This window comes from Rhizophagus irregularis, chromosome 6 (assembly GCF_026210795.1).
Source record: "Rhizophagus irregularis chromosome 6, complete sequence".
Lineage (NCBI taxonomy): Eukaryota > Fungi > Glomeromycota > Glomeromycetes > Glomerales > Glomeraceae > Rhizophagus > Rhizophagus irregularis.
Genome location: NC_089434.1, coordinates 3356963 through 3382630, shown reverse-complemented (window position 1 = coordinate 3382630; position 25668 = coordinate 3356963). Strand labels below are relative to the sequence as shown.

At 27.0% G+C, this 25668-nt stretch overlaps 8 protein-coding genes across 8 annotated transcripts; 4 read left to right on the top strand and 4 right to left on the bottom strand.

The window, feature by feature from the left end:
* Positions 1-1995: 1995 nt before the first annotated feature.
* On the top strand, positions 1996-2265 carry OCT59_026493 (uncharacterized protein; the record flags this gene model as incomplete). The annotated part of the gene is made up of 1 exon (XM_066143197.1): positions 1996-2265. One exon carries the CDS (start codon positions 1996-1998, stop codon positions 2263-2265), a length of 270 nt encoding a protein of 89 aa, XP_065992737.1.
* A 682-nt stretch (positions 2266-2947) lies between these two features.
* OCT59_026492 (uncharacterized protein) lies at positions 2948-3244 on the bottom strand (the record flags this gene model as incomplete). Its single annotated transcript, XM_066143196.1, has 1 exon — positions 2948-3244. One exon carries the CDS (start codon positions 3242-3244, stop codon positions 2948-2950), a length of 297 nt encoding a protein of 98 aa, XP_065992736.1.
* Positions 3245-9627: 6383 nt separating this feature from the next.
* Positions 9628-9834, top strand: OCT59_026491 (uncharacterized protein; the record flags this gene model as incomplete). The annotated part of the gene is made up of 1 exon (XM_066143195.1): positions 9628-9834. The coding sequence occupies one exon, from the start codon at positions 9628-9630 to the stop codon at positions 9832-9834; it is 207 nt and encodes a 68-aa protein (XP_065992735.1).
* Positions 9835-10586: 752 nt separating this feature from the next.
* Positions 10587-11561, top strand: OCT59_026490 (uncharacterized protein; the record flags this gene model as incomplete). The annotated part of the gene is made up of 2 exons (XM_025309007.2): positions 10587-10852; positions 10982-11561. The coding sequence occupies 2 exons, from the start codon at positions 10587-10589 to the stop codon at positions 11559-11561; spliced, it is 846 nt and encodes a 281-aa protein (XP_025187289.2).
* A 6508-nt stretch (positions 11562-18069) lies between these two features.
* On the top strand, positions 18070-18321 carry OCT59_026489 (uncharacterized protein; the record flags this gene model as incomplete). Its single annotated transcript, XM_066143194.1, has 1 exon — positions 18070-18321. One exon carries the CDS (start codon positions 18070-18072, stop codon positions 18319-18321), a length of 252 nt encoding a protein of 83 aa, XP_065992734.1.
* A 2405-nt stretch (positions 18322-20726) lies between these two features.
* Positions 20727-21237, bottom strand: OCT59_026488 (uncharacterized protein; the record flags this gene model as incomplete). The annotated part of the gene is made up of 2 exons (XM_066143193.1): positions 20727-21049; positions 21117-21237. 2 exons carry the CDS (start codon positions 21235-21237, stop codon positions 20727-20729), a joined length of 444 nt encoding a protein of 147 aa, XP_065992733.1.
* Positions 21238-21341: 104 nt separating this feature from the next.
* Positions 21342-22007, bottom strand: OCT59_026487 (uncharacterized protein; the record flags this gene model as incomplete). Its single annotated transcript, XM_066143192.1, has 5 exons — positions 21342-21358; positions 21435-21516; positions 21645-21702; positions 21793-21823; positions 21896-22007. 5 exons carry the CDS (start codon positions 22005-22007, stop codon positions 21342-21344), a joined length of 300 nt encoding a protein of 99 aa, XP_065992732.1.
* A 107-nt stretch (positions 22008-22114) lies between these two features.
* On the bottom strand, positions 22115-23574 carry OCT59_026486 (uncharacterized protein; the record flags this gene model as incomplete). The annotated part of the gene is made up of 5 exons (XM_025310010.2): positions 22115-22186; positions 22255-22299; positions 22541-22548; positions 22636-22709; positions 23042-23574. The coding sequence occupies 5 exons, from the start codon at positions 23572-23574 to the stop codon at positions 22115-22117; spliced, it is 732 nt and encodes a 243-aa protein (XP_025187290.2).
* Positions 23575-25668: the final 2094 nt, after the last annotated feature.

Here is a 25668-nt window from a genome sequence, read left to right as displayed (position 1 = left end):
CAGTTTCCCTTTCTTTTTTCTACTCAGTTCCTAACTTTTTTCTCTATTCCCCTGAATAAAACTTAACGCATACTTCGCATACTTATAATACTTATAATAATAATTAACACACTATAACTTTCGTAATTTTCGTCCACATTTTTATAACGACACTTAAGAATACGCTTATATTTATTCGACTTCAAAAATGGACGAAAGTAAGTATAATAAATATGTGTAAAAAAAATCAATTATTTTCGTGAGCGTAATGAGCGTGGGATGACCCTCCCCGCGAGAGTGTAATGTAATGAGCAATGTAATGAGCGTGGGATGACCTCCCCGGAAGCGCAATGTTTCTTTCTTAAAATTTCTTTGAGAAGGTTTACTGGTTCCGGAGAAGGAACTGCGTCTTCCTTCGTAACATTCAGAGAAATTTTTATAGAAAGTGAAAATGATCGACTTTTTTTCACTGTTTTTAGACTTGCTTCTGACCTTTTTTTTTTACTCCCTTTAAAAGTTTTTAGATTTCTCTTATGTTTAAACAATTTCCATGCTGTCACAAACCAGGAGTCTCGGTCAAGTTTGAAGGGGATGTTGTCAGGTTTATATTTCAAACCCGTTGAGGAATGGTTAAAAACCATTACTAAATTAAGTTTTATACATGTTGTCAAGAAAAGATACAATCGGTATGTAATATTTAATAGGAAATAATATTACTAATCAAATAATTTCTTAAAAGAACAGCATCTGATTATAATTATATTATAGATCTAATGCCGGAGGGAGACTTGTATTTGGAAATCAGATTTCCTTCGAGGTAAATTTTATGATCTCATAAGTTTTTCTAACTTATTTAGACAACTAAATTAATTTTATTTAAACTAAAAAAAAAAAATTACAGGATCGATAGAAAAGAACCCGTTAATATAAAATTTAATAATGGGATTACAAAAATTCCTTTCAAAAAATCATCAGTGTTACAAGATTTAATAATTAATTAGAATCTATGTTTCGTTTATACAGTAAATATTACGCGAGAAATTTTTTTGCAAACCTGTGGTAATAATTTGTTAAAAAATTCTGTATCGAGATTTTTTATTTTTTTATTTTTTTCAAATGCAATATTACATATTTTTTACAAAATAAAATCAAGCAAAAAAACAAATCTTTTATTATATAATATAAATATATCGTGAAAAAAAGGCTATTCAGTTAATTAAGTAAAAAATGATATTATTTCCTGAAGCATCATGCATTACTTCTGAACTTTAAATAAATTCGATTTTACAATAGACCTTTGCAAGGCCTGATATAGTTTTCAGATATTATGAGGATACCGATAATTTTGCAAAGGCGACCCCCTGATGTTATATATTTTGCACTGATGATATCCTTGTATCTTATACCGGTGATGAAATTAACATAGATAGACACTACAGTGTCATAAGTGTCATATGTTCGATGTGGACCTATTTATTATGAAATTTTGACTTATTTATTGTAAAGACAACTACTAATTATCAGTTAGAACTCCTTAGAATGCGTTTTCGTTGAAAAAATTACGATTTTATTACAATATTTTATTAAAGAAAGTGTAATTTCATTGAGGCCTGTATATACTGTATAAAAAAAATTGTACCGTCTATTTAAAAATCACGTGTAATTACGTAATGTCGCGACATGTCTGTGCGACATAAACCTATATTAACGCTTTCTTTTTTCCCGAAGTAAATTTTTTATTCCACATCGGTACGAACGTAACACTATTTTTTATCCGAGCCTAATTCAACCACATGACCGTGACACCAATGATAAATAATAAATCTATTCTTAGAAGTGGGATCATTGGATTGAGATATTTCTAAGCCACTAGCTCCTGCATTTTTCAATAATGTTAATCGATAATTATATAAATGAAAATTTTTCTCACCCAAAAATTTTCTTTTACTCGACAAATTTTTTTCTCTTTATTTCAAAGGATTACTTTCATGGATGAAGATCAACAAAATATTCATTATGGATGGATCAGAAGAAAGAGAAATTTGTTACATAAAGTGTGATATAAAATCAGGATATCTCGAATTTGAATGGTCCATTATTACGCCATCAAAATGGGACTGGATTGGATTGTATAAGGATAATAGTAAAGAAAATACAGATTGGCTCAATGGTCATTGGTTTTATATCTCTAATCATGGCCATCGTGAGACTTTAACCGATGATCGATATTCTTTTACTGGCACACATTGGATGGAACCGTATCTGGCCAAAATCAAATCAGGTTAAATACGTACGAATCTTATAACGTGTATAAAACTTATGCAAAGGCAAATGTACTCAACCCGGGTTTTGCACATTTTGACAAATGTCGAAAAAGAATTGCAACACATATTTAGTCATCACAAAACCAATTGGGGATTCAATCAAGACGATAACTGGAATAGTCAAAATCGGGAAAAACTTCTAGAAACTCTTCAAGAATTTACTAACAGAAATGCAAATAATGTTAACGTTTACCTTGGAACGTATAAAAATCAAAGTGCGTACTTTGTAATTGATCACAAAAGCTTTGAAAGTACATGACTATATGTATATATATACAGGAGTACATGCATTGTGGCTCAGCAAAAAATATTTAACGGTATATAACAGATAATTCATATTCAAATTTGAGTCAAAGAACGGTACATTATATTTAATATATTTTTCAATACAATTTAAACAATCTGTTATACACAAAAATAAGAAGGGAAAATTTTATTTGAAAAGAATAATTCTAGAATTTACAGGACAAATGAATCTTTAATTTATATAATAAAAATTGCTATTTTCTGAAGAATTAAAAGAATGAAAATTAACGGATCTTTAATATGATTTATTTTAAAATTTACCTCTTAAAGTGTAATCTTTTCCAGTTCTCCTAGAATTGTTCCCGCCCTTTTTTTCAAAATCAAGTTCGTAATTATCATCAGGATAATTGCAAAACAAAAAATTCTGCACCTTTATAATATACTTTTTCGCCATAACTATTCATATCATCACGATAGATTCTTAAATATTGTTGAATTAAATCATCACGTTCACCTTCAGAATTGGCAATTTGTTCGAGTATGTCTTCGTATACTAAAAGTACGGTTGCACTTAATTTGTATGGTGGATTTGTAACATATTTGTATTGATCTTCGCTGAGTAGTGAGTACCCATCCGGACCATAAGAAATAATCTTTCTCCCTCTACGATAAATTATAAGGCATTGGTACGACATTTGACATCATATGATAATGTTAATTATGCTCCATATCTCCTTTTCTCCTTTTTCAGCAAGATATAAAGCGTGAAGGACTATAAAATTAGTGATTAAAATCGTTAATATAATATCAATTTGAATTTCAAATCACGAAATTTTAATGAGAATACAATCATTATTCTCGTTTGATTACCATCTTAAAAACTGTTTCATAAACAACGGTTTTTACATCTTACAGAATTTATATGAAGGAACCTGTCTTCGTTACTAATATCTAAACTTCCAATTAGATTCGTTTTCTATTATTGATAAATTATAATGCCGAAAAGTTTCACCATTGCCCAGCAGTCGGACATATAGAAGACAACCAAGATATATATCCTATTCCGATTGGACATCTTATACGTCAAAATCCAATTGTATTAATTGGACATTGCCCAAATCCAATACTGATCTCTCCCAATCAAAAGAATTCTTATTTCTTTTGATTTCAATTTTCAAATTTCTTTGTGAAAGTATATTAATCATGAATCTCGGATGAATGTTAAAAGCATGCGATCAGGTTTCAGGTAGTTTCTAGTAGTCTGTGACATCAATGTATGATTGAAGTCATACATTCTTCCATTTATTGATATCTGTATCGAAAATACTGATGTTCTACGCATTGAGTATTGATTGAGTAGTCTTAATTATTATTATTTTTGGGGTACCATGAGAAGAATTGGAGTTTCTTGAACAATCTCTATCATAAAAGGTCCTGAAAAAACATTGTATCTTATTAGCTGGTGAAACTTGTCTAAAATTTGTGATCTTCCTACCACTGTCTCTTGGGAAAACCCGATCCATGGAAAAATAAACATGGACATATGGATTAATTGAATTCCTTTACCTAAACTGAAAGAACTCGAATATCCGAAGAATCAGAAGGATCATAGTGACGAAATCCGGGTATTATTATCGCAATGATTGTCTTCTGAGAAGAAACTTATATCTGATGAAATAGACCAGTAAAAAGGAAGCGGAAAAGACAAGGAGATGATGATGATATCTTGAAATTAAACGTCGACTACATTTAGAAACATTTTGATCTGCTCCTCTTTTGTAAAGCAGCATCAATAATAGATTTAAGACTTTATTCTTGATTAATTGATGTTGAATTAACTCAAATTATATAAAAAAATTACAAAAACCTTCTCTTACGACAGTTGATTTTTTTGCACTTCCTCTCTCCTTAAGAAATTATTTGGAAGTTGGACGTAAGTCATAAAGCAAATTATTATCTTGATTGAATTTTGAAAAAGAAGGCTATATTTCTTTTTCTAACGCAATCAACTTATGGGACCAAAACCATTCTTCATATAGTTGTTTACAAATGTTCTAATATAGTTAGCATAAATATTCTTTCCACGCTGAGATTGATTCATCACTTAATTAAAATGACTGATTGATTATTTTTTTTTTAAAAAAAAAAAAATTTCATTTATATAAGGTTTCTTTTTTTCCTATGTTCAGTTCAAAAAAATTTAAACTTACAGCATTTTTGTTTTTATTGTTCCTTATAGGTCGGTCGAATTATGAATTAACAGCAGTAAATAATTAATAATTTTTTTTTTTAAAAAAAAATATTATTATTATTTTTTGTTAATGTTAATGCCCATTCTTTAAATGTAAAAGAAGAGTTTTCTTAAGAAAATTACCGTATTGTTTATTTTAACTCGAAGTAACACACTAATAAAAATGTTCTCGATGGAACGAACTTAAAGAATATTTACAGGAACGAATTCTATTTATAAAGAAAAAAAGAAAAAAAAAAATTTCAAGGGTAACTCTAAATTTGGTAAATCACATTAATTTGGTTACTAAAAAAATCTATTTTGGCGTTGCTGCACCATAACGATATGATATTTTTTTCGTCGGATGGCAAAAGGAGCACTAATATAAAAAAAAAAAGCTTTTTTTTATGATTCAAATTTATCTCCGAAACGTCGGCTTCCATTTTCAATTACCGTAAAAAAAAAACCGGAATTCGACGAATTCGATGTTAAATGAACTATGATTTGATTAAGTTGACTCTATCTAAGATTTGGTAATTTTTCCCTTTTAAATACTAATTTGGATAATTTAAGGTTTTTATATAAAATAAATTTTATTGGAGATTACAATAAAAGATTTAGATGATTTTCTTTACTCAGACCTAACATGGAAACGAATGATAATAACAGTTTATAGAAATTGCGCTTATCGAATAAAATTTTGGACCTGTTATAATAAATGTTACATTATAACGGAAAATTGATTTCCATTTAACTTGTTATTACAAATTATTAACATTTTAATAAATTATTTAAAATACCTTTCGGAATAGGATAATAGTTTATCCTTTTATTGTACTTGATTCTGCTATGATTCTTTATATTATATGTCCTAAAACATGATGACATTATGGACTTTTTCGGTTTTGACGTATAACGATGGATAATACGAAAAGATTAATGAAGTAGCACAATGACTAATCAATTTAGATTGATTTACAATTTGGATCAAATGGAAAAAAGTAATAATTGACAGATATGACAGCTAATATTTTGTATAACAAGCCTAGGAATTAAAGATTATAAATAAAAGAACAATGTCGTACAATACTTACAACGAACAATCCTTATATATAGTATTATACATTTATACTAGTATAAATTTGGCAAATTTTTTTTTTTTCTATAAAATTTATTTACTCAGACATGACTCGGGAGTGTTCTTCGGACTAATAATAAAATAAATAATGAAAATATTTATATAATATTTACAGTATGTTTATTAAATTTACAATCAATCGGATTTTACCGTTTTTTTTTTTTTTTTCAAAAAAATGCATTACTCGGATCTAATTCTGATGGTATCATTTCCCCATACTTTTTTTTTTCATTAGATGATATAAAATCTATACATAAAAACAAACTAATCGGAAATCTTTAAATTTTACTCAGAACTGACGAGCATAATTAAAGTATTTCATAGTGTTTATTCTAAATTTGGTAATTCTTTTTTTTCTGGAACGTTGATTTCCATTTAACATTCAAAGTTAAATTGTCAATCAGGATTCAGAACTTTCTTACACAACGATTTTCATCCGAATCTGATTCTCATTTTCAGAAATTGTAATTGATATAGTAAATGACTTTTTTTTTTACCATATTTGATCTAATTAAAGTTTATTAGATACTATTTTCTTCACTCAGGTTTTACTTGAAATTCTTGAACCTTTTAATAATTGCTTTATTTATTATTTCTGAATTAAGTTATATTCAGGAATAACGATTTTTCATTTAATAGTTATAAAAGTTAAATTACAAATTACAATCATATTATTTTAATAAATTTTTTTAAAAAAGGAAATTACAGTCATCCAAATCGACAATAGTAGCCATCTCTTTTATTGTAACTGCCTCTGTTGTGATCCTTTTTCAAATATAATTAATATAATTTAAATAATCAATTTTTCATTATCTTTTACAATAATAAGCAGATAATAAAAAGAATGCATAATGAAAAATTTTTTTATGAAACTTTAATTCAATTTTATTTTCCTTTTGGAACAACGAATTCTATTTAAGTTAAAATCGGAGTTTATGATTTACTAAATTAAGTAATTCAAACGGGCTTTCAATCAGTCAATCAATTTTTTTTTTTTAAAAAAAAAAAATGTGTAAAACCATGATTGGCTATACCACCTATGCGTAACGATTGATAAAAAATTTTTTTTATAAATTTTTTTTTTCCGTCGCTAAATTTTGGTATTTTAAATTTCCTTTCAATCGTTTAACGGAAGCACGGAGCAACAAATTGCCCATTTTATTAAGATTTTACTTAGATATGAAACAAAATGATAAGTCAATTGATTTTTTTTTTCTAAAAAAAAATATATTTATGTACACATTTAATAGGTTTATAAAAATAAAAATTTCAAGGATATTCTTAAATTTGTAATTTTCATAAAAAAAAAATCGTTTTCGGACCTAATTCGGGAATGAATTTAATTGTTTGCCGTTGCTGTGTAAAAATTATCAAAAGCGGATGATTTTATACAATATAAAATTTAAACACTATTTTTATATTTATATGTATATTATTATAGGTTCGATTAATTAACCAACAATCATTTCATTGACACAGATTACATAAAAGGAACGATAATATAAATATATTTACTGTGTATTTATCAAATTATCGTATGATAATACTTGATTTGTTATATGATTGATTGATTATTTGCAGAAACAAAAAAAGTGGGGAAAACATTACTCAGTTCTGACTCGGGAATATATTGTTTGTCATGAAATTGTTGCACAATGGCTTAAAATAATTTGATTTAGTTTACTCTAAATTTGGTAATGTTCGGACTTCGGAACGTCATATCGTTTCATCAAAAAATAATATTTTTTTTTTATTTAGATCCGAGTACAATTTAGATGCTATTTCTTTTTACTAATGATAAATAACAGGTTTAGATCGTACTTGATTAGTGTTTAATGGTGTTACTAGTAATATGAAAAATTGATGGAATTCTACAAATGTAACCAATTATTATTGTTGTCAATTATTGCGATATTTTTGCGCCAATATCAATGTGCATAAATAGCGTTTGACATATTTGACAAATAAATTTTTAAAAATAAAATTTGGTTTCTTTGCTGAATTTGGTAATTAATGATATTTCGGTATAATTCGATCTTGATTTTACTCACGGAATAATGAAATTGATGATAAATAAAAAAAAAATAAATAATTTGTATATATCTAATTTTTAAGACTATTTGTTTTGAATTATTGTGCAAAGCATGTTGAAGAATAAAATAATTATCCGAGTTGAAATTAATAATTTAATATATTAGGAAATTATTAGTATATAAAAAATTTATAAAGTCGCGAATTTTTTAAAAATACTCATTTTTTTTTTCTTCAAATAATTTCCTTCAAATAATTTTCTTCCGTGATTTTCATTAGTTAATATACTTTTCCTTTATGAAGAAATTATTTTGAGAGAACAAAAGAAAAAAAGATACGTTTATTTAGGCATTGAGATATACTTATTAAGCGTCACTTAATTTTCTTTTTTAAAAAATAATAATTATAATAATTCAACTTTTTTTAAAGTTATCCCATTATATATTTATTTCCTATATTTTTATGATGAATCATTCACAAGCCCAAATGGATCATATCTCGTCAAATGTTTTAAACAATTCTTTTAATAATCAACCTGATACTTCAACTCGTTACTATCCTACTATCCTCTCATCATCTTACGACCGTATTATCCGGAGACGTCGATATCAACGACATTTTAGATATAAAACACTTATACCAAATCGATTTATACGATTACCGACCCAAATTTCGAATGATCCATTCACAAATCAATTTTTTAATGGGTTTACCTTTTAAACCGTTATAAAATTTGCGATTTCATTGAATGACGTCACGTGAGAGATAGAGAATTCACGTGATTGTTCATTGCTCATTGCAGAAACGTATACATCCTTCGCCTACTTTTTCTTCCTTTCGCAAAATCTGTTTATGACAAAACTTAAAATTAATTGGCAAACCTACGATTTATTTAACCGGCTTTATCGACTTTATTACTTTAGTGTTAAAATATTTACGGTATATAATAGATATAATAAATCTAATAAAAAAAATTGGCTTATTAAAAATCGCGTCTTTTTAACGTTAAATTGTGAAATTAATGGATATCAACGTACATCCATCCATGAGTTCGAATAATATTTTTGAATTAAATTTTTTTTACAATAGACATACAATAGTTATGTTAAATGGATAAGATCAAAATTGAGTTCTGATAATAAACATTTCCATTAGTGACATCATGTACCATCTAACATAGTAATAGTTTATTATATTTTGGAAACAAAAGTTTTAATTGATGGTAAGCTAATAAGGAATATGATAAATATTTTGGTTGGGATGACATGATTGAAAAAATTATTGAAATATTAAATTGTATATCACGAAATACAGTAATTGAAAAAATGAAAAATAAAATGGCAAATAATTGAAAATTATCAACATATTTTATTCTTGTGATTTTTTGTACTAAAAAATTTAACCTACTAATTCAAAATTAGGTCAACTAGTTTTACTCTCCATTCTATAAAGTAAACAAGAAAGAATTGTTAGAAATGCTCCTCAAGTATTATAAAAAACATATACGCACTCTCCCACATTTACTTAAAGTCCGATTTCGTTGAAGTATAACTTCCAGGTTACTTCTGAACTTTAAATAAATTCAATTTTGCAATAGACCTTTGCAAGGCATGATATAGTTTTCAGATATTATGAGGATACCGATAATTTTGCAATTTATTTTGTAAAAGCGACCCTTGATGTTATATATTATTGCGATAATGCCACTGAATCGAGGCACTGATGATATCCTTGTATCTTATACCCGTGATGAAAAGATACTTTCAATTGACATAGATGGAGTATCAAAGACGCTACAGTGTCATATGTTCGATGTGAGGGAGGTAAATCAGGTAATAGATGGAAAACCGCCTCTTACACTTAATCCTATTTATTATGAAGATTAAAAAATGTAATTTCGTACGATTTTATTACAAGTATAACAAAAAAAGGTGCGATTTTATCAAAAAAGTGCGATTTTATTAAAGAAAGTGTAATTTCATTGAGGCTGGTATATAATATATTTTTATTAAAAAAAAGCGGCAGACAACAACTTTGTATTGTGATCTGTAAAAAAAATGTACCATTTGTTTAACAATTACGTGGTGTAATTGTTGTGCCCCAAATCTCAATATGCCCCAAATTGTCGATAATCATCGATGATTACTATATGTGAAAAGTAATGCTTTGAAAATTCTTAAGGCATTATAAAGATGGGCCGATGATTTAGGCCGATCGTTGATTTGGGGCAATCGTCAACTTGGGGCACAACATAATTACGCACATGTCTGTGCGACATAAAAACCTATATTAACGCTTTCTTTTTTTCCCGAAGTAAATTTTTTATTCCACATCGGTAACACTCCGAACGTAACACTATTTTTTTTATCCGATCCTAATAACTTATATAACGCACGTTCTAACTAATACAACCACATGACCGTGACACCAATGATAAATAAAAAATCTATTCTTAGAAGTGGGATCATTGGATTGAGATGTTTCTAAGCCACTAGCTCCTGCATTTTTCAATAATGTTAATCGATAATTATATAAATGAAAATTTTTCTCACCCAAAAATTTTCTTTTACTCGACAAATTTTTTTCTCTTTATTTCAAAGGATTACTTTCATGGATGAAGATCAACAAAATATTCATTATGGATGGATCAGAAGAAAGAGAAATTTGTTACATGAAGTGTGATATAAAATCAGGATATCTCAAATTTGAATGGTCCATTATTACGCCATCAAAATGGGACTGGATTGGATTGTATAAGGATAATAGTAAAGAAAATACAGATTGGTTCAATGGTCATTGGTTTTATATCTCTAATCATAGCCATCGTGAGACTTTAACCGATGGTCGATATTCTTTTATTGGCACACATTGGATTGGAACCGTATCTGGCCAAAATCAAATCAGGTTAAATACGTACGAATCTTATAACGTGTATAAAACTTATGCAAAGGCAAATGTACTCAACCCGGGTTTTGCACATTTTGACAAATCTCGTGTACATTATGTCGAAAAAGAATTGTGACACATATTTAGTCATCACAAAACCAATTGGGGATTCAATCAAGACGATAACTGGAATAGTCAAAATCGGGAAAAACTTTTAGAAACTCTTCAAGAATTTACTAACAGAAATGAAAATAATGTTAACGTTTACCTTGGAACGTATAAAAATCAAAGTGCATACTTTGTAATTGATCACACGTCGTACCAATGCCTTATAGTTTATCGTGGAGGGGAGAAAGATTATTTCTTATGTTCCGGATGGGTACTCAGCGAAGATCAATACAAATATGTTACAAACCCACCATACAAATTAAGTGCAACCGTACTTTTAGTATACGAAGAAATACTCGAACAAATTGCCAATTCTGAAGGTGAACGTGATGATTTAATTAAACAATATTTAAGAATCTATCTTGATGATAAGAATAGCTATGGCGAAAAAGTATATTATAAAGGTGCAGAATTTTTTAGTCTTGCCGAAAGCTATATCCCATTATCATTCGAAGGAAGGGATGAAATTACTCCTGAAGACAATTACGAACTTGATTTTGAAAAAATTAGGGAAAAGGCGGGAACAATTCTGGGAGAACTGGAAGAGATTACACTTTAAGAGGTAAATTTTAAAATAAATCATGACAAAGGACTTGAAGGCAAATTTGAACATGTCCGCAAAATAACAGGTACACGCATGCTAATTATTGATAGGTATGTTAAGAATACAAAAATTCCGAAGGAGAGCTTACATCAAAGATCTGTTAATTTTCGTTCTTTTAATTCTTCAGAAAATAGCAATTTTTATTATATAAAATTAAGACTCATTTGTCCCGTAGATTCTAGAAATTATTCTTTTCAAATAAAATATTCCCTTCTTATTTTTGTGTATAAAATATATTAAAAAATATATTAAATATAATGTAAATTTGAATATGCTACACTGTTATAAATGCAACAACGCGGAATTTTCCTGAATATTTTTTGCTGAGCCACAATGCATGTACTCCTGTGCGACAAAAATAAGTAGATCAAGCGATAGTGCGACTGAATAATTTTTATGCTCGAAAAAAAATAGTCTTACCTCTATCTATTTTTTCCCCCAAAAATGGAGAAAAATGTGAAAGAGTGTCTGGTCACGGTACAGGACCTACTTCATAAGTAAATATTTGATGCCAAAACAGTATGTTATGAAGACGTGAGGACTTTGCAATTCCGAGATCGCCAGGCGTTAGTCAACTTTGCGTCTTGCAGGGTAGATCTCCATGTGAAAAAGGTATGAACAATCTACTTTCAAAGCTTTCTTGACATCATATGATAATGTTAATCATGCTCCATATCTCCTTTTCTTCTTTTTCAGCAAGATATAAAGCGTGAAGGACATTAAAACCATTAGGCAAGATATAAAGCGTGAAGGATATTAAAATCATTAGTATAATATCAATTTCAAATCACGAAATTTTAATGAGAATACAATCATTATTCTCGTTTTCCAATAAGATTTCCTGGCCACACTGATTACCATCTTGGAAAACTGTTTCATAAACAACGGTTTTTACATCTTACAGAATTTATACCGGAGGAAATCTGGAAATGTATAAGGATGTTGAAAGAAGCTGTATTTGTTACTGATATTTAAATCTCTAATTAGATTTGTTTTCTATTATTAATAAATTATAATGTCGAAAAGTTTCACCATTGCTCAGTCGGACATATAGACCTCTAATTAGACATCACAGATATATCCTATTCCGATTGGACAAAATCCAATTGTATTAATTGGACATTGCCCAGATCCAATAATCTCAATCAGAAGAATTCTTATTCAATTTTCAAACTTCTTTGTGGAAGTATAATCATTAATCTTGAATATCGGATGGACATAACTTTTATGTTTAAAGCATGCGATCAGGTTTCAGGTAGTTTCTAGTAGTCGGTGACATCAAAGTATGATTGAAGTCATACACTATTCCATTGATTGATATCCGTATCGAAAATAATGATGTTCTACGCATGAGTATTGATTGAATAGTCTTAATTATTATTATTATTATTATTATTATTATTATGAGTACTATGGGTACTATGAGGGGAATTGGCGTTTCTTGAACAATCTCTATCATAAAAGGTCATTACTGGTGAAACTTGTCTAAAATTTGTGATCTTCCTACCACTGTAAAGAATTCAATTAATCCATATGTTCATGTTTATTTTTCCATGGAACGGGTTTTCCCAAAAGAACTCGAATATCCGAAGAATCAGAAGGATCAGGGTATTATTACAGCTATTATACTTTCATGCTTGCAAAATGCAATTATTATCGCAATGATTGTCTCCTGAGAAGAAACTTATATTTGATGAAATAGGCCAGTAAAAGGAAGCGAAAAAGACAAGGAGATGATGATGATATCTTGAGATTAAACGTAGATTACATTTAGAAACATTTTGATCTGCTCCTCTTTTGTAAAGCAGCATCAACAATAGACTTAAGATTTTGTTCTTGATTAGTTGATGTTGATTTAACTCAAATTATATTTTGCAGTTATAAAAAATCAAATAAAATTATAAAAATCTTCTCTTACGACAGTTGATTTTTTTTGCTATTCTTGAAATTATTTGGAAATTGGACGTAAACCATAAAGTAAATTATTATCTTGATTGAATTTTGAAAAAGAAGGCTATATTTTTTTTCCAACGCAATCAACTTATGGGACCAAAACCGTTCATCATATAGTTGTTTACAAATGTTCTAATATATTTAGCATAAATATTCTTTCATGTTGAGATTGATTCTTCACTTAATTAAAATGACTGATTGATTATCCATTTCTTTTCTTTTTTTTTCTAAAAAAAAAATTCATTTATATAAAATTTCTTTTTTTTCCTATGTTTGGTTCCCTTTTTTCTTAAAAAAAAATTTAAACTTACAGCATTTTTGTTTTTATTGTTCCTTATAGGCCGGTCATATAGTAAATATTAAATGTATAATTAAAAAAAAAAAAATTTTTTTTTGTTTTAGTTAATGTCCATTCTTTAAATGGAAAGGAAGGGTTTTCTTAAGAAAATTACCGTATTGTTTATTTTAATTCGAAGTAATTCACACTAATAAAAATGTTCTCGATGGAACTTCAAAGAATTTAAAAGAACAAGGTAGTTTGAATATAAAGAAAAAAAGAAAAAAATTTCAGGGGTAACTCTAAATTTGGTAAATCGGATTTAATTTGGTTATATTTCTTTTGGTGTGGCTGTGCCATACGATATGATGTTTTTTTTCGTCGGAGCAATAATATAAAAAAAAAGTTTTTTTTTTATTAGAACTTCGGTATCGATGGAAGCCGACGTTTCGGAGATAAATTGAATCTAAATTTACTCTAGACTTGGTAATTTTAAACATGAAGATTCAATTTATCTCCGAATCATCGGCTTCCATTTTCAACTACCGTAAAAAAAAAATCGATAACGACATTCAAGTTTACTCTAGATTTGGTAATTTTTTTTCGGAACGTTGATTCCCTTTTAAATACTAATTGGGATGATTCAAGGTTTTTTATATAAAATATATTTCATCGGAAAAAAAAGGTTTTTAACATATCCCGTTATATTGTATTGCTCTGGCCTGAAATTGCGCTTTATCTTATATGTTTAGTATGCATAAGTGATTAAAATTTTGGTTGTTATAAAACTTAATTACAAATCACTAATATTTTAATAAATTATTTAAAAAAGGAAATCATAACTTATCGGAATCGGATAATAGTTAGATTAAAATTTTTTGGTACAAAGAATTCCGTTTAATCGGGAATCACATGGTGTTACTAAGTTATGCAAATCAATTGCATTCCAAGTTCCAATCATTTTTTTTTTCTTAAAAAAAAAAAATTTCGTTGGTAATAAAGTTTTTTTTGAAATTTTTTTTTCCGTTGCTAAATTATATTAGTATAAAAAAATTTTACTCAGATATGACTCGGGAACAAAACAAGAATAAAAAAAAAAGTTGTAAAATTAATATATTAGGAACTAAATAATAAAATAAATAATGAAAAAATTTTATAATGATTTTTTTTTTTAAAATATATTTATTTATTTATATTATTTACAGTATGTTTATAAAAAAAAAAATTTTCAGAGGTATTTCCAAATTTTAAATTTTTCAAACACGTTTTTTTTTTTAAATTATGCATCTCAAATCTAAATATTGATGATGATATCAGTTCCCCATACTTTTTTTTCATTAGATGATGTAAAAGAAACGATAATTTATACATAAAAACACAATCAAACTGGAAACTTTACTCAGGACTGACTCGGGATATATGATTGGCACGGTACCCAAATTGATGCATATGATTTGATTAAAAATTTAAAAATTTCTTTTTGTTTATTCTAAATTTGGCAATTCTTTTTTTTTGGAACGTTGATTCTATTTAACATTTAGTTAAACCACAACAAATTGTCAATCAGGATGGTTCAGGATTTTCTCACATAGAATGAGTCTGATTCTCACTTTCAGAAATTGTATTCACTCAGGTTTTTTACTTGAAATTCTTGAGCCTTTTAATAATTGCTTCATTTATTATTTCTAAATTAAGTTATACCAGGAATATCAATTTTTCATTTAATAGTTATAAAAGTTAAATTACAAATTACAATCATATTATTTTAATAATTTTTTTTTAAAAAAAGGAAATTACAATCATCCGAATCGACAATAGCAGCCATCTCTTTTATTGTAACTGCCTTTGTTGTGATCCTTTTTCAAATATAATTAATGTAATTTAAATAATCAATTTTTTCATTATCTTTTACAATAATAAGCAGATAATAAAAAGAATGCATAATGAAAAATTTTTTTATGAAACTTTAATTCAATTTTATTTTCCTTTTGGAACAACGAATTCTATTTAAGTTAAAATCGGAGTTTATGATTTACTAAATTAAGTAATTCAAACGGGCTTTCAATCAGTCAATCAATTTTTTTTTTAAAAAAAAAAATGTGTAAAACCATGATTGGCTATACCACCTATGCGTAACGATTGATAATAAATTTTTTTATAAATTTTTTTTTTCCGTCGCTAAATTTGGTATTTTAAATTTTTCTTTCAATCGTTTAACGGGAGCACGGAGCAACAAATTGCCCATTTTATTTAGTATAAAAAAGATTTTACTTAGATATGACTCGGGATGGAACAAATGATAAGAAATAAATAAAAAAAATATATACACATATAATTGGTTTATAAAAAAAAATGTCAGGGATATTTTCTAAATTTGGTAATTTTCAAGAACAAATTATAGTCATCCGGATTATAATTTTTTTTTTAAAAAAAACGCTTTCGGATCTAATTCGGGAACGAATTGAATTGATAATGACATTTCATTTTTTTTTTGCATAATAATTTTTTTTTTCATTTTCAGAAGCGGATGATAAAAGTAACGATAATATAAATATTTACTGTGTATTATCGTATCATATGGTAATACTTGATTTGTTATACGATTGATTGATGATTTTGCATAAAAAAAAGGGTGGGGAAAAATTTCACATCAATCAAAAAATTTAAAAAATTTTCAAAAACCGGATTTTAATAAAATCCTAAACCTAACTCAGTTCTGACTCGGGAATATATTTGTTGCATAATGGCTTAAATAGTTTGATTTAGTTTACTCTAAATTTAGTAATGTCATTCCATTTAACATTCGGTGTAAACATCCGAAAAAAAATTATTAATTTATTAATTATTTTGTATAATTCCGAATTGGATCTGAGTAAAATTTAGATGTTGTCTTTTTTACTAATGATAAATAACAGGTCTAGAAATTGCGCTTATCTTGCATGTTTTATATGCATGATGATTTAATTTTTGAGCCGTTATCGATTTTATTTAATAGTTATAAAATTCAATTACTAATTATAATCCATATTATTTTAAAAGACTTTTTTAAAAAGGAAATTATAATTATGTGAATTGGAAACAAGTTGATAATAATAGTTCGTTTCTTTATTATACCTGCCTCTGCTGTGATCCCTCTGTTTATCATCATAAGTAGATAACAAAAAAGGAATGCATATAAAGAATTTTTTTTTGAATATTAATCAATCCCCTTTTTTCGGAACGAAAAAATTTCATTTAAGTAAATCAACTATTCAAATTATAATAAAATAATTCATTGTGACATTAATTTTTTTCGTACTTGATTGGTGTTACTAAGTTACATCTAAATTTAGTAATCCAAGGATGTTTGGCTCCTTTATTAAATTAAAAAAACTTTTTTTTTTTTTTTACTAAAGGAAATTATTTTAAGAGAAAATTTTGATTATAGAAAAATTTTTTGTAAACGTTGTCATGTTTGAGATTATATTACCGGTATGCATAAACTGCAATTGACCCTCTATATAGTCACACCTTAAAAAAGGGGTTGACTATTCAATCATTGTTATTGGTGCAATTATTGGGGGCAATTATTGTGTGACAATTAAGCCTCACGCGATATATGCATTTGTATTTGACATATTTGACATTTGACATAAATAATTTTTTAAAATAATTTAAAATAAAATAAATAAAATTTGATTCTCTTTAGTGAATTTGGTAACTTACCATAAACAGAAAATGATATTCGATCTAAGTTTGTTGATTTTACTCAGATATGACTCGGAATAATGGCTAAAATAAAATAAAATAATAAAATAAAATAAAATAATAAAATAAAATAAAATAATAAAATAAAATAAAATAAAAATAAAAATAAAAATAAAAATAAAAATAAAAATAAAAAATAATTGTCTGAAATTTAATATATTGGGAAATTATGCTTAAATAATAATAAAAAAAAAATTATAAAAAGTCGCTTTAGCGAATTATTTGAAAATACTCTTTATTTTCTTTTTTTTCTTTAAATAATTTCCTTCAATTAATTTTCTTCTATAATTTTCATTAGTTAAGATACTTTCCTTTATGGAGAAATTATTTTGAAAGAACAAAAAAAAAGAAATACGCTTATTTAAGACATGATATATACTTATAATTATTATAATTTTCTTTTTTAAAAAATAATAATTATTAAGAATTCAACTTTTTTAAAAGTTATCTATTATATTTTTAAATTTTATTCCTATATTTTTTAAAATGAATCATTCACAAGCTCAAATTTCGTCAAATGCTTTAAATGCTTTAAACAATTCTTTTGATAATCAACCTGATACTACAACTCGTTACAATCCTACTATCGTCTCATCATCTTACGTTGATCGTATTATTCGGAGACAACGACATTTTAGATATAAAACATTTATACCTAAACGGTTTATACGATTACCGATACAAATTACAAATGATCCATTCACAAATCAATTTTTTAGTGGATCCGCCTTTCACTAAATATGAGATTAACTATACTTTCGCTTCCTTTCGCTTATAATTATAATCTGAATATGCAGCAAAATCTTTTTATGACAAAACTTAAATTAATTGGCAAACCTACTTTCGATCGAAATTCTTCAAATATAAAAGAACAATTTAGTATTTAACTTTACTGACTTTATTATCTTAGTGTTTAAAAATACTTACAGTATATAATAGATATAATAAATTTAGTAAAAAAAAATTGGCTTATCAAAAATCGGTTCTTTTTTTTTTTAAGATATACGGTATCAACGTACTCATTTTTGTACATTCCCCTTCCACGAAATCGGATGATATTTTCGAATTAAAATTAATAAGGCCATAGAATTGGTTATTGTTTATTGTTTATTAAATGAAATTGAGTTCTAATAAACATTATTATACTACATAATTCCGAAATTAAATGATTATTTGCAAATAATTTGATGGCTCGTTAAATTTAAAGAATAAAATTATTGTATTAATTAAAATAAAAATATATTAAAAGAATAGATTTATCAGCTTCTTGTATTGCATCTTCAATTGCAACAACTTTTTGGAGGTAGTTCTTTGTTTATAACGCTTTTCCCTTAATTATTCCTTATTATCGATTCCAGATCAAACTCAGGCATAATAAATAATAAGATTCACCACATCGGGCTTGTATTTAACCAGTATAAGAAGTATGTAGTTTAAAAAAATATTTTGTTTAATTGTTTATTGATTATTGATTTTATTGCCACGTTAAATATAGTAGTACATTTTTTAGTTTGCTCAATTTCATCGAATTAAACTAACTTTGATTTATTTTAAAACTGAAAATTTCGCTAGGTCGGTATAGTAATTGATTACTGCACATTTATTCTCATTCTACACCTTCGTTTATGTCCCATTCAGAAGTCTCGAAATAAAATTAGATCTAGCTAATTAAAGTTAGCTTATTTTATTTACCAATCCGTTAATTCAAAAATTTAAAGGCCTCTGGTTTAGGATTCGAGATAAACTTGAAAAAACTGATTTGGAATTAATTCTTTGGATATTAACCTTGACAAATGAAACTTGTTACTTTCTATATTTGGCACTATTATTAATGTTTATTAAGAGTTGTATCATATTATTAATGACGAATGTCACCTGAGAAGAAATTAATATTTTTAAGCATAATAAAGATATATTTAAATCAACATATATAAAAGACCTGCAATAGAGACATCAAATAAAAAGTAAAAAATTGTGAAAAAATTATTTTAAAAGTAGAATATTTGAAACTTTGGGATAAATATTATGTATTAAAATATGTTAAGTATTGAATGTAAAATTACTAGCGATCAATATAAATTTGCACTGAATTCATATATAAATTTTACTCACGGATCACGAATTAATATTTCTCTGCCCGAATGCCGAGATCAAATCTAAATTTGTGCTTCAAAATATATATTCCAATTTCTGCAAAAAAAAGTTTGTTGTGACATTGTCAATTTGATTTCCGGTGAACCTTTATGTGATAACTTCACGGTTTCTTATTTTTTCAATTAAACGAATGCGTTCGCGAGATGTTGATTTTGGAATTTTTGGTGCTTGATAAACCTGTTGGGGGGAATAATTGGATTAAATTATGCGAATTTTTTTTTTCAATAATTCCCGATGGCAGGCACCTGATCTTAATCTTGCGATAAGCGAATCAGTTTACAAACGCCTTAAAAAAGTTAATAATAATATTATCAACCACACTATTTATTTATCAAAAACTTTTGAGAGAAAATCACGTGAAGAAGGTGATTAAAACATTCATAAACTGAAATGGTTTCATCATCTACTGAAATTAAGTGATTTTCTACATTTGTATATGAACGCATACCCAAAAAATAAACCACTTCATGTGGAGTAATATGAATTGTAATATCTCCTATTGAATTTTCACATGAAAAAAAGCGATGTCATTTGCATATAAATCTTAATGATAAATTATCTAAAAATCCTGCTGGTTTTTTAACCCATGTATGTCGTTGTCCACATTTTCAATACATTGTAATAACTTTTCCCAAACATAAAATATGATTGGAATAAACTATTAAGAATCCATTTTTGCATAAAGGATTAATATCAGAAACATTGGCCAAGCTAAGATTTGTTACTAAAAATTAAATAAATAAATTATATAATTAATAAATAAATTTTTTATAATGCAAAATAAAAATGTAACAATCACCTAAATTATTATTTTAGATAATGTCTCTAATCTTTTCCTTCCTTCACATCAATCTCGGCGTCTTCTTCTTTGATTTTCACCAATATTGTTAGCTGTTATTTCGGTAATAAGCTTATTAACAGCATTTCCATTAATTTCTTGTATTTGATTATTATTTCTATTTACTATTTGTTATGAATTTGATTGCAAATTACGATGAAAATGCATCATGACTTTGACGAATTTGTAAAAGAATCGTAATATTAAAAATGACATCGGTAAAAAATTGTTGAAATGGGTGAAAAGTAATTGGTATAGGCCGAGGATGTTGTATAATATATTGAATATCAGGAAATTCTCCAACTGATGGCAGTTGTTGTATTACTTCCTCATTTTCATTATCATCCAAATTTTCTTCATATAATTGATCATTTTCATTCTGTGAATCTGATAATATACGTGATATTTCTAAAGCTACATTGCCAACTATGGATGAACGATCTAAACTAGCTTCATCAGAAGTATTCATTAATTCTAAATTAATAAATTGTAATTAAAATAATATTGCTTTAATTAATTAAATATAATTCTATTTATTTACCATTTAATTCATTATGTTGGTTATCCTCCTCATCGTCTGTCATTTTTCCTATATGTGCAATAAATTCAGGAATTGATGATTCTTCATGATTATCTATATGAATATATTTTGCTAATGACATAGCTTCATTAAATGCAACTCTGGTACATTCTTATATATCATCAGTAGTAGGCCATGTGCGAAGTCTTTCAATTATTTTGATATACTGTAGATGGCACGTCACTTTCACATAAAAACATAACCTAAAAATATATTTATTGCTTATAAATTATTTGAAGCATTTTAGAAGTTAAAATAAAAAAAATGAATTGTAAATACCTGCTGCAGAATCACGTTCTCTATTAGTATCAATTATTCCTGCTCGTGAAATTTTATCCCGATATGAAACTCTTTGTTGTATCTTAAAAAACTCATAAAAATTAAAATCTCTTCGTGAAATCCCAAATGTATGTTCCAAAGCTTCAATTCCATGTTCCCATGGAATAAAGGATATTGTGGATAATATTCACGATCTATTATAAGCATTACCAAAGACTCCACCATACTAGTATCATAACTTTGAATTGAGATAAAACTTTTTTGTAAGCTATACCATTTTATTGAATATTGTGTATTAGTATTACTGCGTTCAATATAGTCCTTCCATATGTTTAAAAAAAAAATAAGCACGTAATACCATTTCAATGCGCGTTCTATGATCAATTGTCCTATTTAGATAAAAGGCAAATTTAATAAATATTTAGATCAAATCAAAAATAAAAAAGATACAAAATAATTACCTAATACGAATAGGTCATCAGTTAAAGTACCACTAACTGGAATTTGCATCAAAGTATTTGAATGAAAGTACGTAATGCAGTTCTGTCGTCTTGTTTGTCTTCGATGCTTCATTTCTAATAATTGATTGTGCATTAAACTCAGATCTAGCATCATCAGCTCCAAAACTTATAATGTTCAAAATTTGCTACATGTGCCACTTCAATTACTTGACGAATAATTTAATCAGCTCCCTCATCACCTTTAGTAGGAATCATTGCTACTATCATTGGTGCAACTTTCCCAATAGGAATCTAATTAAAAATAATATAACTAATTAATATTTTATTAAAATTAATATGTATATTTCATGATTACTAACCTTCGATGCTATATCACGAACTTGTGTAGCAATTGCATCATTTCTCTAATATGATTAATTTTTTTGATGAACATCATTAAGTACTGCAATAGTTGTTTCTGAATGTGGTAAGGTTGACCCAGCAATGTGGTTAGGTCTTTCAAGTTTTTCGTAATTTCGTAGAATATGCCATGACTATAATCGGCCCATTCTAATTAAGACTTGATACAATTTGTGAAAACTACATAAAGTTTTCTAATCTCTATCACCAAATCAGGATTAGTAACTACAATGGAATCTGTTCTACGAATTTATCTATTATTCAAAAGTTAATCAATTATCAACTTAGATATTTGTATAATAATTTATTATATAAAATTCAAATAAATAAATAATAATTACCGAATTCTTTGAACTGTAAGTCCAGCAAAGCCTTCTTAAAGATTTTATATTCACGGCTACTTTCAGAAAATAGACTGCATTTTTTTTTCAGCAAAAGTTTTATCTCCACTAAATGTTCCACTTAAGCCAAATTGGGCTACTTTGATCCAAAATTCCGCATTATCACTTTTACTATTTGTAGCAGCCAAAAATTGCCGTAAATTTGAAATCTTGAGAAGCTCTAATAACTATAAATTTAACGGTACTACTTGTTGCCCGCTTCTTAAATAATAAAGTATTTATAAAAGTAAAAATAAAAATAAAAAATATAAACTTACAGCTTTAAGTGCTTCATCCAAACGTTTATTACCCTTTAATTCTTCACACTTATTACACAGAGAGCTTTCATTAGTTGTTCTTTTTTCACATTGTGCATGATATAGCTAAATCTTCTTTATCCGAACGCCAAGTAGCTTCAGCTTCCAATACTCTCTCAAATTCTTTTAGTTGTTTTTTATTAAGTTTCTTTCTAGTAAAAGGGTTTTTTCTGGAAACTTTTCTGGAAAAAGTTGTTTTTCTATAACTTCTGGCTCTTTTTCCGCCACCAAAGCTAGCAGGACTATTTATAACATAATTAATATGCTCTAAATCACAGAGACCCTGACACCTAACAGCAATTCGTTTTCTATTTCTTTCATCGTTACTTCCTTCATCATTCCTATTTTCTTCATCATTTTCTGATATGCTATTTGAGAAAAAGACATTTATGCTTGGTTGTTTATTTAAATAGTAATCACAGTTTTTACTTTGAAAATGTCTTTGAAAATTAGCAACTTGATATATAGCACCAAGCGAAACAGTTTTACCACATTTACAAAGAACTTTTTTAGTACTAATAAATTTTTGAAAGTTATCAAAAGAGGTAAAGCGGCTTTGACGAGAGTCATAAGGAAGCGACATTATTTTTTAAAATCAAAAATACTAAAGATCAGAAAAAATTTCGAATCAAATGATAATCGGGGACCTATATATATAACTGCGAATCAAACTAATGGGCGGTTACTTTTTTTGTAATATGTATGTGCGAATCTAAGCCTTAAGCGGGTAACCAATTTTTTTGCGAATCTAATGAAAACTGGTGACTACATTATTTGAATTTATACAGTAGTAATATTCGAATGTGGGGATAAACAGTTAACAATCTGTACTTCAAATTGTTTCACCTGCTAAAATAAAAATAAAAATAAAAATGTGGGGATATATAGTAAAGATTTCCCGGTCCTACCTTACCATAGTGGCCGAAATTATATTGAATTTATAATATTAATATTTTAATGAATAAGACCTTTTTCGCTTAATAACTCTTGTCAGAATTATGGTGCCAACCCAAATTAACATAATCATTGGACTCGGATGTTCCGTTTTCGAATCCTTGGCTTTTAGGTAAAAAAATATATATTCATCTATTTTTAGAAATAAGTTACTTTAAAATGGGGTAATTTGTCTTTATGTTAAAATGATTTGTATTAATTTGCCAAGTTCAATAAGGACAAATATATTAGATTCCATGCGTTAGTTAGACCAATATTTTTTTTTTAAGATAAGTGAAACACCGAAACACGCTAATATAAATTATTTTTTTTTTGTAAATATAAAATAAAATCTTTTTAAAATGAATCAAAATTTCGACTTTTAAGATTTCGGTCTTTTTTTAAGAATAAAAAAAAATATGTATTTATTTATAAAAAAAAAATTTTTATACAGTATATCAAAAAAAAACCGGCTAACATAAATAGCAGAAAGCTTATAAAAATCTAATTGTTATGGAGAAAAATATCCGAATTTAAAATAAATTTTTAAAATACAATCAAATTGTAGGACGTTGGACGGTTAATCGTAGGATAATGTTGATTTTTGTACGCCAGCTGATGGATATTAATGTTTTAATTTTTTGAAGTGTTAAAAAAAAATTTGGGGTATCGTATGTCATTAAAAAAAATATCGAAATAAGCGGATGTCAATGTCAAAGAGGTGTGTATAACTGTATATATATAATATATATATCAGATATATATATGTTTTTATCTTACATATCTTTCTAAACAGTCTAAACATGATATTGTCATTATGTACCTTTTCGGTTTTGATGTATAATGACGACACGAAATGTAATTCGTACTATTGATCCAGTTCTTTCGCCAAATGATCCTAAATTAACCTTATTATCGACAGTATCGACAGTTATGTTAGTATTTTTGATTATATCATTTCAAAAGTAATCAACCGGATCAAAATAATCAACTTTAGAAAGGTTTGGATTTTTTTTCTTTTGTTTCGCAAAGTTCACATTTTGACATCAGAATAAAATTTTTTTCCGTACATTGATTACAAATATATAGGTTAATAATAATCGTTCCGCAAACATATATATATATATATCAATTTTTAAATTTTCAATCAGACTGATTTTTAATTTTTATCAAAAAAATATCTAATTTGGAAAATATTGATAATATCAGTTCCCATACTTTTTTTCATTACTTTTTTTCATTAGATCGATAATATATACAGTACATAAAAATACAATTAAATATTATAAACTTTACTTATATCTGACTCGGGATATACGATTGACACGATATCCCAATTGATGCATAAATTGCATTAATATTTTTCTTTGTTTATTCCAAATTTGGTAATTCTTTTTTTTTTGGAACGTTGATATTCAAAGTTAAATCACAACAAATTGTCAATCAGGAAGATTTAGGATTTTCTTACACAGAAACGAGTTAATTTAGATGCTATTTTCTTCACTCAGGTTTACTTAGAAATTAATGAAACTCTTGTAATACGGAATGTATAAGGCCATACAAACTTGATTTTATGGTTTTCATAATATAAAAATTTCATCAATAACCCGGCAACCCGGCTTTTAATTTTTTTTTTCAAAAATTTTATATGCGAAATTTTTTTTCAATTTTTAAAAAATTCTCACCCGGCATAGTAATAATATAAAAATTTTTTTTTTAAGACTTAACAAAACTGACCCGGCCG